The sequence below is a fragment of the Esox lucius genome, chromosome 10, assembly GCF_011004845.1.
Source record: "Esox lucius isolate fEsoLuc1 chromosome 10, fEsoLuc1.pri, whole genome shotgun sequence".
Classification (NCBI taxonomy): domain Eukaryota; kingdom Metazoa; phylum Chordata; class Actinopteri; order Esociformes; family Esocidae; genus Esox; species Esox lucius.
In genome coordinates, this window is record NC_047578.1 from 8,679,495 (window position 1) to 8,695,713 (window position 16,219).

The following is a 16,219-nucleotide window of genomic DNA, read 5'->3' on the forward strand; positions in this document are numbered from 1 at the left end:
TATCTGTTAGTATCTGTCATATAACAACCATTGTTATGTTTGCATCCTTTTTAAATATGCAGTATATTTGAACAGCGGATTCACATAAAGCCTTCAAAATGAGTACGTCTGTAATGTGTGTGTTTACATTGCTAGGGCAGCACACATACTTATCTGGTTGTATTTATATAGCTGAAGCTCATTGTAATTCTGTCTGGGCGCTTGCTCTTTGAGCTACCTGGGGCATCAGTAGCTAACTCGATGTCCCCAGGGTTTTCCCTGGCTCAGCCAGACCCTTAGTCATAACACTGCTGTTAAAGCAGTACTCTACTCCCTAACAATATGCCCCCGCCCCGCCCCACTTTCCTCACTCCGTCTTTTAATACCCTGAATCATATCAAACATATATAACTCGTCTATGTCTTAGAACACCACCGCATTCTAGCGAATAGCTACGGAGCACCACTGTATTCCAGCACTGAACGCGGCTGGATTTTAGGACAGTACTCCAGAACACTCCAAAATTCCAGCATAGAACCGTAGTTCAATGCGTAATTACAGTATAGAACCGTAGCACAATACTATTCTAATACCACGGGTCGCTTCGTCGCTCAGCTGCCAGTTTCTTGCATACATTGATCGAGTGCCTCCAGGACTGCCTGAATTCTTCAGAGCAGAATCTCACTGAATTGTATTGGAGATTGAGAAGACAATTTGTCACAGGAATCCTGATTAACACGTGCGTTGCTCGGCCACTATGCATTCCCCCATTGAGTTCACCAAGGCCCAAACGTGGTATACCGCTGCACCCCCTAGGAGACCACAAAGTTGTTTTGAATGTTGGTTTTAGGACTGATGTCCAAGCCACCAATGTATCTTCAATGACTCTGGTGAAGATATGGACAGAAGGGAAATACTTAAAAAAGGCAGTATGGCTCTACCTAGCCAGTTAAGATTGAGTCCTTCCAGTGGAAATTCAGGAATGTTTGCATTGCTGGCTATTTGACTGAAAAGTGACAACATTAACGTCTGTCTCAAGTCAATTTTATGGCATTATGATAATAGAAGACTTGTTTTCTACCAAATGTTTTCTTCATTTATCAATGTCGTGATATTTCCAAGCACCTGTAGTGTGAATCTGACTAAACAGGTACTAGCCCCAGTTCAAGTCATTACACACCATTCAACTCTACCATTTTACAGTATATGGCTATAGGGTCTGAAGAACTTTGAAATCAAGTGGCAGGAGTGCAGTCCATAAATAGAACTTTAAACCACCATTATATTCTACTTAAGAACCATAGAATACTTCTTTATTGTATTACAGAACCACAAAATATATAATGTATTCTACTGATGTAGCCTACTTGTAGTAAATTGTATGCTCTCATAATGTTCTTATGCAAAATATTCATCACTTGGAAATTATGGAGATTTCAGAATTGCTGTATAATTTAGGGTCACAAGGCCAAGCTAAATATTTGATCAAGACTTGCCTTCTGGATGTCAGAGAATTAGGCCTCAGACTTGATCCAGCCTCTAATGGACCTCCACATGGTGAATACATTACCACACCATTGGGCTAGTAAACACCAAGGCCAGAACCCCCCGTAACTTCTACATGGGTGTGTGTGATTGAAAAACTGAAAAACAGGCTGGTGGAAACACACGCGCGCACACCCACACACACAGACACACTGGTCCCGGTGATGGGGTCACATGCAAATGATTTAGTGGCGTCTGAGTTGAGCCGTGATGGTGAGCGACGGCCAAATCAAAGGGTTTTGAAATACCCACAGTGACAGTGTGTGTGGTGAGCACCGTAGCACATTCCGTCTGACCGTCTGGGTGTGTGTGTGTGTGTGTGTGTGTGCGTGCGTGCGTGCGTCTGGGTGTATGGGATGTGAAGCGAATTATGCTGGGTCTACAATACTCCACTTAGCAGATGCTTTTATCCAAAGTAAATTACAGTTCAAACAGTGCATGCATTTTTCATTGGCTAAGTGTATGCCATCCCTGGGGGAGCTGAACCCAAATTCCAAAACGTAGACACACATGCACAGGCTGAAGGGGTTCTTTGGGTCTGGAAGAGCAACACAATGTCAAGGACTCACTGCAATATTTGAAGTGTTTATGGTCGAAAGTCTATCTTTTACCGTATTTATTCAGAGTGGTTACAACTGGGAATACGGTTTAGTTTAGAACAGAAACATCGAGACGTTTAGGTTTAGACATTGGTTCCATGTGATTAAGGGGGTTAAATCAAAACAAAGAATCAATATTACCATCGACTAGCTGGTTCTTGACTTGTCTAGGGCAATGGCAGTTGGCCATTCGCTTTTATTCTCCCGGCAGGATTTCTTCTCAGTTCTAAGTATACTCTATCAAGGTCCTTGGATATAGATCAATGTCTAATATTGCAGTCAATATGTCTGGAGCTCCCTGAGAGGAGACCGGGAGAGGTAACGCGCCTCAAAGAATGGAGGACACTACTGTTTCTTATCGGCGGAGCAGACAAAGCAAAGCATAGCAAGGGGATGACTCCCTCAAGAATATGTCCAGGTTGTGCAGTCGCTTAATTATTAAGTGTGGAGTTTTTCCATCACGGTAAATGAGATTGTCAAATGTAGTCAAGATAAAGCTGTTGTACTGTAAAATTATATTCAGTGGATATAAAAAAGTCTACACACCCCTTAAAATGCAAAAGATGTAAAAGAATGAGACAAAGATAAATCATGTCAGAACTTTTTCCACGTTTAATGTGACCTATAATGTGAACAATTCAATTGAAAAACAAACTGAAATCTTCACTGGGGAATAATGAAAAATAAAAACCTTACAATAACCTGGTTGCATAAGTGTGCACACCCTCTTATAACTGGGGATGTGGCTGTGTTCAGAATTAACCAATCACATTCAAACTCATGTTAAATTAAGTAATTACACACCTAACATCATTTAAAGTGACTCTGATTAATCACAAATAAAGTTCAGCTGTTCTAATAGGATTTTCCTTACATTTTCTTAGTTGCATCAGAGCAAAAGCCATGGTCCGCAGAGAGCTTCCAAAGCATCAGAGGGATCTCATTGTTGAAAGATATCAGTCAGGAGAAGGGTACAAAGGAATTTCCTAAGCATTAGATATACCATGGAACACAGGGAAGACAGTCATCATCAAGTAGAGAAAATATGGCACAACAGAGACATTACCAAGAACTGGACGTCCCTCCAAAATTTATGAAAACACGAGAAGAAAACTGGTCAGGAAGGCTTCCAAGAGGCCTACAGCAACATTTAAGGAACTGTTGGAATTTCTGGCAAATACTGGATGTGTGCTACATGTGACAACAGTCTCCCGTATTCTTCATATGAATGGGCAATGGGTAGGGTGGCAATCCAATTGAACACCTGTGGGGTGATCTGAAGAGGGCTGTGCACAGGAGATGTCCTAGCAATCTGACAGATTTGGAGCCATGCTAATAGACTCCTACCCCAAAAGACTGAGTGCTGTAGTAAAATCAAAAGGTGTTTCAACAAAGTATTAGTTTAAGGGTGTGCACACTTATGCAACCAAGTTATTGTGAGTTTTTTATTTTTCCCCCTCAAAGATTTCAGTTTGTTTTTCAATTGAATTGTTCACTTTATAAGTCACATTAAAGGTGGGAAAAGTTTTGACATGATTTATCTTTGTCTCATTCTTTTACATCTTTTGCATTTTAAGGGGTGTGTAGACTTTTTTTATATCCACTTTATATATGAGAGCCTTTTGGGGTCAGTGTGTCATTGTTTGGGTATTTCTTTGTTTTGTGTTTTCTGGACCATTGTAACTGCTGCTTCAGCAGGAAGCAAATTAAAACAAGTGGCACACATTTGGCAGTGATGAATGATGGGGTTAAAGTACAGACAGCTTTCAGAGTAGAAACAGTAGAATGTTTTGTAATTAGGTGAACCAACAGTATCTGGACAACTGGCGTCCTACCTGCCTCTTATTTGGCTGGTGTGTTTGTTTGCATCATTAGTGAATTCACAAGAGAGTTGTCAGTGTCTAGTCTTGATTCTGGGTTTTTCATTTGCATTTGTAGTCAGTTGCTGGTGTCTGGCAGCAGATGAGCTGCAGAAGCTGGACTGCAAGGTGCAAAAACACTAGTTAACACTAACATTAAAATATCAAAAAAGAACCTGCAAAGTTCTGGAAAAAGTTATTTTGGAACGATGACACAAATGTCAACATGTACCAATGCGATAGCAAGAGGAAAGTGTGGAGAAAAAAATTAAACCAACATACCAACTTGTCTGTGAAATAAGATGGAGGGTGTGTTATAATAGTATGTATGGCTGCCACTGAAACAGGCTCACTTGTCTTCATTGAAGGCAAAACCCATTGGACGGCACATCACCTTGAAGCAGGAACAAAAAGAAGATTGCTGTAATACAGGGAAAAAAGTATTTAAACATTGATCTGTAGTACTAATCCATAGACTACCAGAGTGTACCTGTGGAATTGGACTCCAGTGGAAAACTACAACCATCCTTAGGGAGGTGACGTTAGGATCTTGTCTCATATCTCTGATGTCAATCTTCTCCCTTTCTTCCCTCCCCCTGTACCCTCTTTACCTCTCCCCTATAGGACATGGAGGAACACCTGGCCTTCCTGATCACTGTGCCGACCACCCTCTTCCTCTTCCTCTCCATCTTTATCCTGGTCTGCATCGAATCCATCTTCAATCGCCTGCTCCACCTCTTCTCTCTCCTGATATGGGCCTGCCTAGTTACTATGGGCTATCTCTTCATGTTTTGCGGGGGAATCCTTTGTCCTTGGGACCAGGTGAGATTATTTTTGGGGTCAATGTTTTTGGGTGCGGGGGGAGGTTTATATGTATTAATAGTTTACTGTACATCTTTCCTTAGAAAAGAAACATTTCCTTTCCATTGCCTTTCAGCCTAGTCCCTAGAGAAACATACAGAAAGCACAGGGTCACTGTGCAAAACTCCTACAACGATTATTTTAGTTTTAGAATGATGGAGACTGGAGTATAAAGGAAACAATGTGAAGGAAAGGAAAGTGGGAAACAACATTTTAGTGAATTCAGTTAACAGTAACATCAGTTAGCATTTTGGGATTTGTGTGTGTGTTTGTGTTTGTGTGTGTGTGTGTGTGTGTACGAGTGAACATGGGCGTTCATGTTTGAACATATGTGTGTCTTGTACTTGTGAGGTAGTAAGCTATGTTTTCTGAATTGTTCCTCATGTGTGATTAAGTGTTAGGCCACAGGAGGTTGTAGATTAGGAGACAGATACATTACCTTTCTATTTATAGGCATGTTCACATCACCCTCTCTCTCTTCTTCTCCTCCTTCCTTCTCTCTTTCCAATTTACTTTCCATTTTCTCTCTTCCCCCCGGGTCTCACTGTCTGTCCTTATTTCTCCAATTAAATGTACATCTCTCCGTCCCCCAATCTCCTCTCATTTCTCCCTCTCTCCCCCTTGCTCTCTTTCCCTTCCTCCCTCTGTCCTCCCTCCCCTATCCGAGTTCAACTACTTCACTCCCCCTCTCCATCCCTCCCCCTTGTTCCTTTCCTCCCCTGCTCTCTCCCCCTTTCCTTTGCTCTCACTCCCATACTGCCTTACTCTTTTCTTCATTCATCCCTCAGTCCCTCACGGTCTTCCTCCCTCCCTCCCCCTCTCCTTCACCCAACCCCCCTCCCTCGCTGTCTTTCTTCTTATCGTGCTGGAGATATTTTTATCCATCTATCCACCTGTGAGAGCGTATTCATACTGCATTATTAATCAACCTATCCTGCTCAGTAACCCCTCTCTTCTTCCTCTTTCTGATATGTTTCCCGCATGTCCTCTTCGCTAACATTTTCCCCTTCTTTCTATGCATCTTTTCTCTCTCTTTTCTTCCTTCTTTCTCACAGTTATTCTCTACCTCCCTACCCCCCTCTTCCCACTCTCTCTTTCCCTCCCTCTCTCTCTCCCTTTCTTTTTTTTCTACCTCTCTCTTATCCTGTCTCCTTCTGACTCGGGCACCGATCTCATACCAGCGGTCCATTCCACATCCCCAGGGGCGGGTTGAGGATGAACCGTGTTGATTGGAGACGCAGCGTTCTTAAATGGCGTGTGTTTGAGGTCCAGGGCCCCTCCCAGGTGTTGTGGGATAACGGGGTAAAATGAGGAGCCAACTGTCTCCTCACTCTCGGCCAATCGGGCGGGGGGACCATGGCACGTTCACTCCCTTGCTCCCGTCTCCTCTGCGTCCTTTCTTCCTCCCGTCTCTCTACCTCTTCCTCCTTCCCTTAAGCCAGACTTACTTCCACAGTCCACAGTCGGGCCACACTGTGCAGCTCCCTCCCTCCCTCCCTGCATTTCTCTGTCCTCTCTTCACCTCTCCTTCTTCTTTCCTTCCTTCCTTCCTTTCCTACCCCTATTTCCATCTCTGCCTCCACCTGTGTAGAAGAAGTCAAGCTAACATATAAGAACTCTGGTAAAACCTTTTCTACCTCCAACTATCATTAACTTAGCAGGGAATGCAGAGATGGTGGAAGGAGAGAGAGGGGTTGGGGATGTCTGTCTCCCCTCTCCCCCTCTCTCTGTGAGAACACCCACTGAGCTAAATAACAGCCACCATCTACTAGAGCACCAATACACACTGGGACAGAAAGAGAGGCAGTGAGGGAGAGAGAGAAGGAGGGAGAGAGGGAGAGAAAAGGAGGGAGTGTGAAACTGGGAAAGGGAGCTGGGGTGAGAGAGTGGGAGAGAAAGAAAGAGGTGGGAAATCAGCCAGGCTGATGGAGCACACTGAGCTAAATAACACTGTCTGCAGCTTCTGCTGTGACTGGAGTCTGCTCTCATACAGAGAGTGATACCACGGAGCGGGAGAGACCGAGAGAGACACGTGGGGAGAGAGACCCGCAGAGATAGAGGAATAGAGAGAGCAAATCTGGATGTTTGGAACAGGTTATGTTCTGCTTAGTAACAGAAGCTTTCACAATCTGTCTTTCTCACAGACACATGCACAAACACACGCACACACACACACACACAACCCAACAGTCCTTTCAGCTAGGTTTTCTGGGCCTGATCGACTATTTTAAGAAAGAGCAGGTATTAGTGGAAGACCAATAGCACACCTGGTAGGAAAGAAACAGTAGATCTCTCCTACACTGACCCACATGGCTGGCCCTGGAAACAACCACACTGCTGGGGGACAAAGGTGTGGATGGGAAAAGATGGAGAGAACAGGAGGAGAGGAAAGAGATGTAAAGACAAGGGGTGGTGGAGAGGAGATGGACAGAGAAAGCGTGGAGGGAGCGAAGGAGAGAGAAGGGGCAGAAGTAGAGGAGGTGAAGAAAGAAAGAATGATGGGGAGGTGATGGAGAGAGAATGTGTGTTTGTGTGGGGAGGGTTCTGGTTAGTGCTGTTGTCAATCTCAATTCCAACTGCTACTTAACTCATTCCAGACTTGCCCTCACACACGCACACGCACACGCACACGCACACACACACACACACACACACACACACACACATACACACACGCACACAGAGAGAGACTCCTAGAAAAATCAGGAGATGTTTGCATTTTAAACATGGTTCAGCTTCATTCACTCCCAGCAGGCCTTAAACCTGACAGTCTTGGAAATATTTAAATATAAAGTACAAACTTTTGGAAAAGTAGGCCATAGCAAATGAAGATTAAGATACACTGCCAGAGAAACAACAGCAAAACAACAATATCCTTTCTCATATGTCAGCAGACATGCTAAATCTCAAATGAACCCCTTCCAGTGCGCTCAACCTTCCATAACGTTTTGCACATGTCCCAAAGCTAAGGTACAGAACATGATCAAGGGTGTGGGGGCTAATTATACCCACAAGTGGCCCCTTTGGGGGAACGTGTGCAAAGATTCAGTCTGAATGAGCAGTGTAGAATTCCAAAAGTTATTAATGAGGTTATGCAATTACACATGAAAGAATGAGTAAGCACGCGGAATGAAAAGACACAAGCACTCATTTTAAGAAACACGTAAAAGATTAAACATGTCCTAAATTAACCAATTCATTATTTCTTCCAAAACAACACGAGGGATTTATTAATGTTAATTTTATGCTTTTATCGCTAAAAAGTATAACGTTGAATTGCATAATACAAATTACAAATGTGTCCTGAGGTTGATGAGTTTTATCAGGTCTAATGACTTCCGTTCTGGAGAAAGGCCGATTTTTGATTAAAGCAAGTGACAGTGGTATGACTAAAGCAATGTACCCTGATGCTAAGTTGTATCGGTTGCATTTGTGGAACAAATCCCCTTGCAAGTTCTCCCATCGATATTAGCCTTTTCCACACATCATGTCCATGAGCCGGTAGACTGCAGTCGCCTGCAGTTGTTTCGGACAGGGCCATCGTCTCTGTTGCTTGTCCGTCATTCCGGTCATCCTCTGAAATCCCAAACCTGACCCTTTGAACTACAGTGCTGTCAACTCTAACCATGGCCCTCTTGTTGACTTCCTGGTTGACGTTCCACCTCCTGTCTCTTTCGGACTGCCACTTCCTGTTAGCGTTGGTTGGTGTCCACGGTGTTGCAGGAGTCAGGGTCACAGGTCGACCTGCCTATCTGTTCAGCTGACTTCCTGTGTCCAGCTCCTCCTTTCCTGTTCGGGTCTTGGTGTGTCAGCAGAGATAGAACCTGGTGTTGTTTCTAACAGCCCTGTGACACTCCCTAAAGTACCGCTGTACGTTATGATGTGGGATGATGCTTTGATTACTGAGTCATGGCTCCTTCGGTAGGATGGATCAGAGATATATGAGTCAGAGAGAACTGTATGCTAGTGCCTGGTGCCTAGTGGAACACAGTTCAGTGTCAGAGGAGGCTCTTTGTAACGTTCTGTGACCTACTTTCGTCTTCTTGTTCGCGGTTTCTGTGGTGCATTTTGTTGTATTACAATTTGGAATGAAAATGGATTCAACTGGAACTCTCTGCCTTTGGTTAACTCCCTGGTTGGTCAAATTTGACTTCTGCGGTAGGTGACCAAAGAATGTATGCGTGGGTGTGTCAGCCACTGCTGACTGCAGAAGAGAAGATCACCAGTGGAACGACAGAGGTGACTCCACAAGGTGCAAGCCAGGTTACAGTATCTAAACGAGACAGATTCATTCTTGAGGGAAGTATTTTGGACCGATAAGACAAAGATTAGCATGTATGAGAACAATGGCCAGAGGAACAGAATAACTGCCTATGACAGTATTCCACAGTATACTACTATTTGTGAAATACGGTGGATAAAGTGTTGTGGCTTGGGCACGTTTGGCTTCCAGTGAAACTGCCTGACTTGTCTTCATTGATTATGTACCTACTAACAGCAAAAGCTGAATTAACTGTGAGGTTTACAGAAACATCCAGACAATGACCTAAAAAAAAAAAAGAGACCACTGCCCCTTTTTCTTTCCTTTCCAAAAAAGTCGAAAAGGAAGGTTTCGAGTGAGGAACAGAAGGGTTAAAATTGAATGCTTCTTTTCCTCACTGAAAACTTTCCTTTTCAACTTTTTTTGAAAGGAAAGAAAAAGGTGCAGTGGTTTCATTTTTTTTTCCAGAGCTGTATAACCACAGCAACTAGTTTTCCATGAGTTTAGGGCAAAAAAGATTTCCAGATTTACATCCAATTGACCAAGTGACTTTTAATTTGCTGAAGATAAACGCCAGCTGATGGCTGCAGTACAGGCCAGGCCCAGCGTCAAATGGTGAAGACACCCAGAAGTTACCCAGTGCCTGGTGGGGTCTGTATGGGTCACAGACTTCAGGCACTTACTGAATGCAAAGGACATGTGGCCAAATACTTAACATAAGAGCTGAACTTGGACACTGTATTATTCACTCCCAAAACTTTCAGAGGGAAATAGGAAGACTATATATAAAAGTACTGTTCTTTATATATACTGACAGCAATATGCACAAAAATCAATACCTGAATAACACTCCATAATGTCTATACCACCTTGAAGTCTTGTTTTTTCTTCGCGTCAGTGCCTCATTTCTATTCAGGCCTGTTTCATGCATTTAAATTAGGATGTCATACACACACTTTAAAGGTGATTTTTTTTACTACTGTGAAATAAAATATTATATACAAAAAATAAAATATTATAATTGGATGTCTTCAAACCCCTTGTAAGAGCAATCCTTTAGCTCAGGCGTAACTGAGCTCAACTTCAAAATCAAGCACCAAGATAATTGATGGGGTCCTTCTGTGTTCAGTTGTAGTGATTTCCATCATTTCAGGATAAATTCAGCCGTTTCTGTAGTTTCACTCCAGTAGTGAATTGCAAGCAAACAACCAACCATGCTTTCAAAAGATCTAAGGGACATTGCTATAGACTGACACAGATGAGGGGATGGATATACAAATATTTAAAACACTTTGAATATCCCTTGGAGCACAGTTAAGATTATTATTAAGAAGCAGAAAGTGTCACCACAGAGCCCCTTTCAAGATCTGGCCACACTCCAACTGAATGACGGGCCATGTTGGAGACAGATCAGAGAGGCTACAAAGAGACCAGTAGCAATTTTGACTGAACTACAGGGCTTTATAACCAAGATTGGTGAATATCCTAGTAACTCCACTAATCTACCCTGTATTGTTAGCAAGAAGTAAGCCATTACTCAATAAAGACCTTAGAATATCCTGTTTGAATTCTGCAGCCATGAGGCAAACCCTTTTGTTTATTTGACTAAACACAAAATGTAACTATTAAACTTAAATGCAAAGTGTTTAGTACAAAGTCAATAAAACCATTCCTAATATTAAACATGGTGGTGGCAGCTTCATTTTATGGGGATGTTTTTCATTGTCAGGGAACTGTGCTTGTCAGGAGGGAATTATTTGAGTACAGAAAAGTTATTTAGGAAAACCTGCACCCCTGTGCAAGAAGTCTAACGCTGTTCTCCTTTCAGCATGCCCACGACCTGAAGCACACAAACCCAAACTGTGGTAGCAAGGATAAGAAATAAAAAGCTATCTTCTTGAATTGCCCAGTCCGAGTCCCAACCTAAATCCAATCAAAAATGAGTTGGATGACTCACAAGAAGGTGGTTCAACTGTTTTGTAAAGAATGGTCATATACAGTACCTTTCAAAGGTTTGGACACACTTTCCCATTGTGGGTACATTCTGGATGTTTTAAATGTTTTACTGGTAATGTATGTGGTCATAGTAATGTATATGGTCATGGTAATGTACAGTATATAGTCACATACTGCCAAAACTGCTGCTACCAAGTATGACCTCAGGAGGGTCAAAAAATACAGATTTGATTTCCCAATGACAACAAAGTGTGTGTGTAAGTGGAATACATTTCTTTATTTGAATGCTTAACTCTGAGGCACTGACACAACAAAATTAGAAAAACTTGCAGGGAATATGTATATTTTAACCTCATCAAACTCGTTTTAATTCCAATGTTTAGTGTCTAGAGACAAACGTTTCCAAAACATACATACTGTCCCAGGAATTATGAGGGCACTGGAAGCGTTTCCAATCTGAGATCATGTGACACTCACTTCACACAGGTGGTGGAAATTGTCCTGACAACAAGTCCCACTGGTTGTAGTGTTCCATGCTGTAGTGTCTTCCTGAAACAAGCCGTGACTTCCTACTTCCTCTCTCCCAGGTGTCCTTCTTTCTGTTCATCGTGTTCGTGGTGTACACCATGTTGCCGTTCTCCATGAGAGGAGCCGTCGTAGCCAGCACCATCACATGCCTGTCACACACAATCACACTAAGTGTGTGTCTGGCATCTACAGCTGAGGCCTTGGAACCACTAGTGTGGCAGGTAAAGGAACACACACCACACACACACACACCACACTCACACAACACACCACACACACACACACACACACACACACACGTATTTCGATCTGCACCGGAAGATGAGTCATAGCTTTACAAAGTGCCCTTTACACGCCCAGTGTGTGTATATGTGTGTGTGTTTGTGTGTACGTGCGGGCACATGTGCACGATTGTGCCTGCGTGTGTTTGTGCGCGTGCGATGCATGTGTGTGTAACTCTCTGAGCCAAATTCAATTCTCTCCCCCTCTTTCTCATCTCTCTCCCCCCTCTGCTGTCCCTCTCTCTCCTATGTGTTAGTCCTCACTGTGTTCTTCATTACCAGAGTACAGCTCTCTGTCTAAATGAATAGCCACTCCGAGACCTGGCTTTCAGGTCCCTCTGGGTACCCGGCCAGAGGCTGAGACTGTCCCAAATGACATCCAGCTCCTTACATAATGCAGTGCTTCTCAGCAGAGGCCCGTGTGCTCTTTATAGCGGTGTACGGTGTAGAGAATAGGGGCGCCGTTTGGGACTCGGCCTGGGAGTAAGCTGCTATGTCATTAAAACAGGCCTTAGCGTTTATGCCAGTACGTCCGCACTGCTGCTGAAGGCTTACAATGGCATTGCCTTGCTGGAAATAAAGGCCTTGAACGTTACCCAGACATTCAGTCAAAAATTTACACTTGCAGGCACATGCACGCACGCACACACACACACACACACACACATTGAACCCCTTTCAGGACAATGTTGGTCTGCATGTGTATGTACATGCATGTGAGAATGTACATGTGTGTACCTGCTGGCCTACAAGTGTGTGATAACCATTAAAGTCAACCTCAAAGGCTGCACACACACACACACACAGACTTAATCACACACACACACATGCACACACACTCACACACTTAATCACACACACACACACTCACATATGCATTCACACACACACTCACACACACTTAATCACGCACACACACGCACACTCACCCACACTTAATCACACACGCACATATGCACACACACACTCACACACACTTAATCACGCACACACACGCACACTTAATCACACACGCACGTATGCACACACCGTAGGTTACGGGAAAAACACTTTACAGGCTTCTTTAAATAAACATGGGAACGTAATAAACCCACTTATGGCCGGGGGTGTCCAGAAGATGTGTTTCTGCTGTTTCCAGGGCTTTGATGAGCCTGGTGTTTACATAGTGCTGAACTAGATGAACAATCAACATGTGCTAGGCCAAGGGTTATGGGTTAGTAACGTGTTATTGAGTTGTATAGATGGATGCTGACTGATTAGGATTCAGGAGACAATCTGTACTGGGGGCCTGACTCTGAGGTTTGGATGACTCTATGCTCTGTGTGAGATTGGGAGAGGGAGAGGGAAAGATTTTCATTACATTTTTAATTACATTTATTGGCCTATTTCTTTTGCATCATTGAATGCTTCGTTTTTTTCCCCGACTTAAAGTCGAGAAGTGCCTACGCCGGTCCACAGCGCCACAGCAGCGTCCCTGACACTCCACTAGACCCCCCCCCCCCCCCCCCCCCCCCCCCCCCCCCCCGCCCATGGAACCCACATCCCCTCTGACCTCAGGCAGCGAGTGAGGAATCCTCTGAGGACTGAGGATCGGTATTGGAGGCAACATTGAGGTCCGCTTAAACATACCCAGCCGGACCCCTCACCTCCGACGTCCGGACCCCCTATAAAACGCGCCGGACTGAGAGTCTGCCTCCGCCTTCCGCGACCTACTTTCCGGGTTGAAGAAGGATGCACTCGGAGCCTTCACAGCCGTCTCCATGGCTAGCTGTGCTCTGATGAGCGAACCCTTCGTCTGAGAGTGTGGAATACACCCCCGGCTTCATTCGCTAAATTCCCTCTGCGACCTGACGCCCGCTAAGGTTATTCTCCGCGTCTCTCTCTAATATCCTGCTCCTGTGTCTGAACTGTAGCCACCCCCCCCTCCGTCACCTGTTCTTTTTCCAACCTCCCACTGTTGTTTTGGGTTTGTAGCTTTTCTACCTCTCCAGCTGCCTTTACAGAATATAGAGATCTCCTCAGTACCAGTACGACCCCAGGCCAGGTAAAACCGACAAGTGCTCGGCTGTGACCATACGGTGACTGGAGACGTGGGGGAAGGAAAGTGAGAGGGAGGGGGAGGGGGAGGGTTTTGTATTTCTCTTGATTGAATCATCCACAGAGGGGCTCGTTCAGTATTTCTTCAAGTCTCCCGATTCCGTTGAGGCCCTGTGGTGCGTCATTTTGCGTGCCTCACTGAGGTGTGATGTGGACGGCAGCCCAGGGGACCGGACGCCAATGCAGATGTCTGCACGCGGGGATTATTAGATCTTGTTTCTGAGTGCCGGCCTCTGAGCGAGAATTGTCTTCTGGGAGAACCAGCTATTCCAATGATCTGTTCCACTCCTCTGGTCCCTTCTTGTCTTCTCTCAGATCCTAGCTAACATCATCATCTTCACATGCGGTAACCTAGCCGGAGCGTACCATAAGCACCTGATGGACCTGGCCCTGAGACAAACCTACCAGGACACCTGCAACTGCATCAAGTCCCCTATCAAACTGGAGTTTGAGAAACACCAGCAGGTAGGCCGAGTCCACGGACGGTTCCAGGCATAAGAGGCATAAGCGGTGGCTCGGGGGGGCCCACCCGACTGCTAGGGGTTCCCCTATACCTAGGGACCTCGAGGCGAGGGTGCACCAATAACGCTTTTTGCTCAGGGCCCAAGAAAAGGCTAGAGCTGGCCCTGGGTGAGACCGTAAGGATGGGAGGGAGGCGTTCATGTGGTACAAGTTGTGTCAAGTGATTAAGGAGTTTATATAGTTTGTGTGTGTGTGTGTGTGTGTGTGTCCACGAAGATAATGAAAAAAAATACTCATACATTTTCTTTGTCCCATTATGGAAAATGTGATACCTATGTGCCTGTGTGTATGTGAGCATTTCGGCATGTGTTAATTTGCCTCTGTGTTTCAGTACCTTGGATGTGAAAGGGATATAAAGACCCTACTGCCCGGGGAGCCGTGGCTATGAGTCATAATACACACAAACCAACATATACACACACACTCACACTCACACTCACATATATTGGTACACACTAATATAAACACACACACACACATATTGGTACACACACACACACACTTTCTCTGAGCCTATTTTCTAAAACACACTGGCAAATTAACTGCAGAAGTTTGGGGTCAGGATGGGGAACTGATTGGTGGCTAAAAATAGATTTTAACAACCGTCTCCCTTCCTCCCCTCTCTTCTACGCTCCTCTCTCCTCTCCTAGTCTCTCCTCCCCTCTCTTCTACGCTCCTCTCTCCTCTCCTAGTCTCTCCTCCCCTCTCTTCTACGCTCCTCTCTCCTCTCCTAGTCTCTCCTCACCTCCCCTCTCTTCTACGCTCCTCTCTCCTCTTCTAGTCTCTCCTCCCCTCTCTTCTACGCTCCTCTCTCCTCTCCTAGTCTCTCCTCCCCTCTCTTCTACGCTCCTCTCTCCTCTCCTAGTCTCTCCTCACCTCCCCTCTCTTCTACGCTCCTCTCTCCTCTCCTAGTCTCTCCTCACCTCCCCTCCCCTAGGATTTCCTCTCCCTTCCACCCTTCTTCTTTCCTCTCCTCTTGTCATCTCTCCATTCCTCTCCACCCCTCCCTTTTCCATTCCTCTCACTTTGAATTCCAGCCATTATTATGACAGGCATCTTGTCTGGTTTGGGCTGGTTCCAGCTTAATTGCTCACTATCTCCCTACCGCATGCATGCACATACACACCAACACACACACCGTCAAACACACCAGCACACACACCAACACACCAACACACACACTGTCAAACACACACACACAAACACACACACCAACAAACACACCAACACACTCACCGTCAAACACACACACACAAACACACACACCAACAAACACACCAGCACACCAACACACTCACCGTCAAACACACAAACATACACACCAACAAACACACCAGCACACACACAAACACACACACCAACCAACACACATATCACAAAAATACACACACGTAAACACCAAGAGGGATGCATGAACATACACACAAACACACACACAAACACCAACAAACACATCAGCACACACACCAACGAACACACACACAAACACACACACCAACAAACACAAACACACCAACACACATACCAAAAACCTACACACACACGTAAACACCATGAGGGATGCATGCACATACACACAAACACACCAACACACACACACACACCAGCACACACATCAACAAACACACACACACACAAACACACACACCATCAAACATTTACACACACACACACACACACAGACACACATAAACACCCAGAGGCATGCATGCACATACACACCAACACACA

The 16,219-nt window shown here is 44.8% G+C and overlaps 1 protein-coding gene across 6 annotated transcripts in view; it reads left to right on the forward strand.

The window, feature by feature from the left end:
- The window catches only part of adcy2b (adenylate cyclase 2b (brain)), a 71,206-nt gene that overhangs the window by 11,140 nt on the left and 43,847 nt on the right, over positions 1-16,219 (forward strand). For all 6 annotated transcript variants that reach the window (XR_002197337.2, XM_020050458.3, XM_020050456.2 and 3 more), the window contains 3 exons: positions 4,607-4,804; positions 11,648-11,809; positions 14,282-14,431. Coding sequence is in view for 5 of the 6 variants with exons in the window: in XM_020050456.2 (XP_019906015.1) it covers positions 4,607-4,804; positions 11,648-11,809; positions 14,282-14,431 (510 nt within the window). In the remaining variant the exon portion in view is untranslated. The remainder of the gene's footprint in view (positions 1-4,606; positions 4,805-11,647; positions 11,810-14,281; positions 14,432-16,219) is intronic.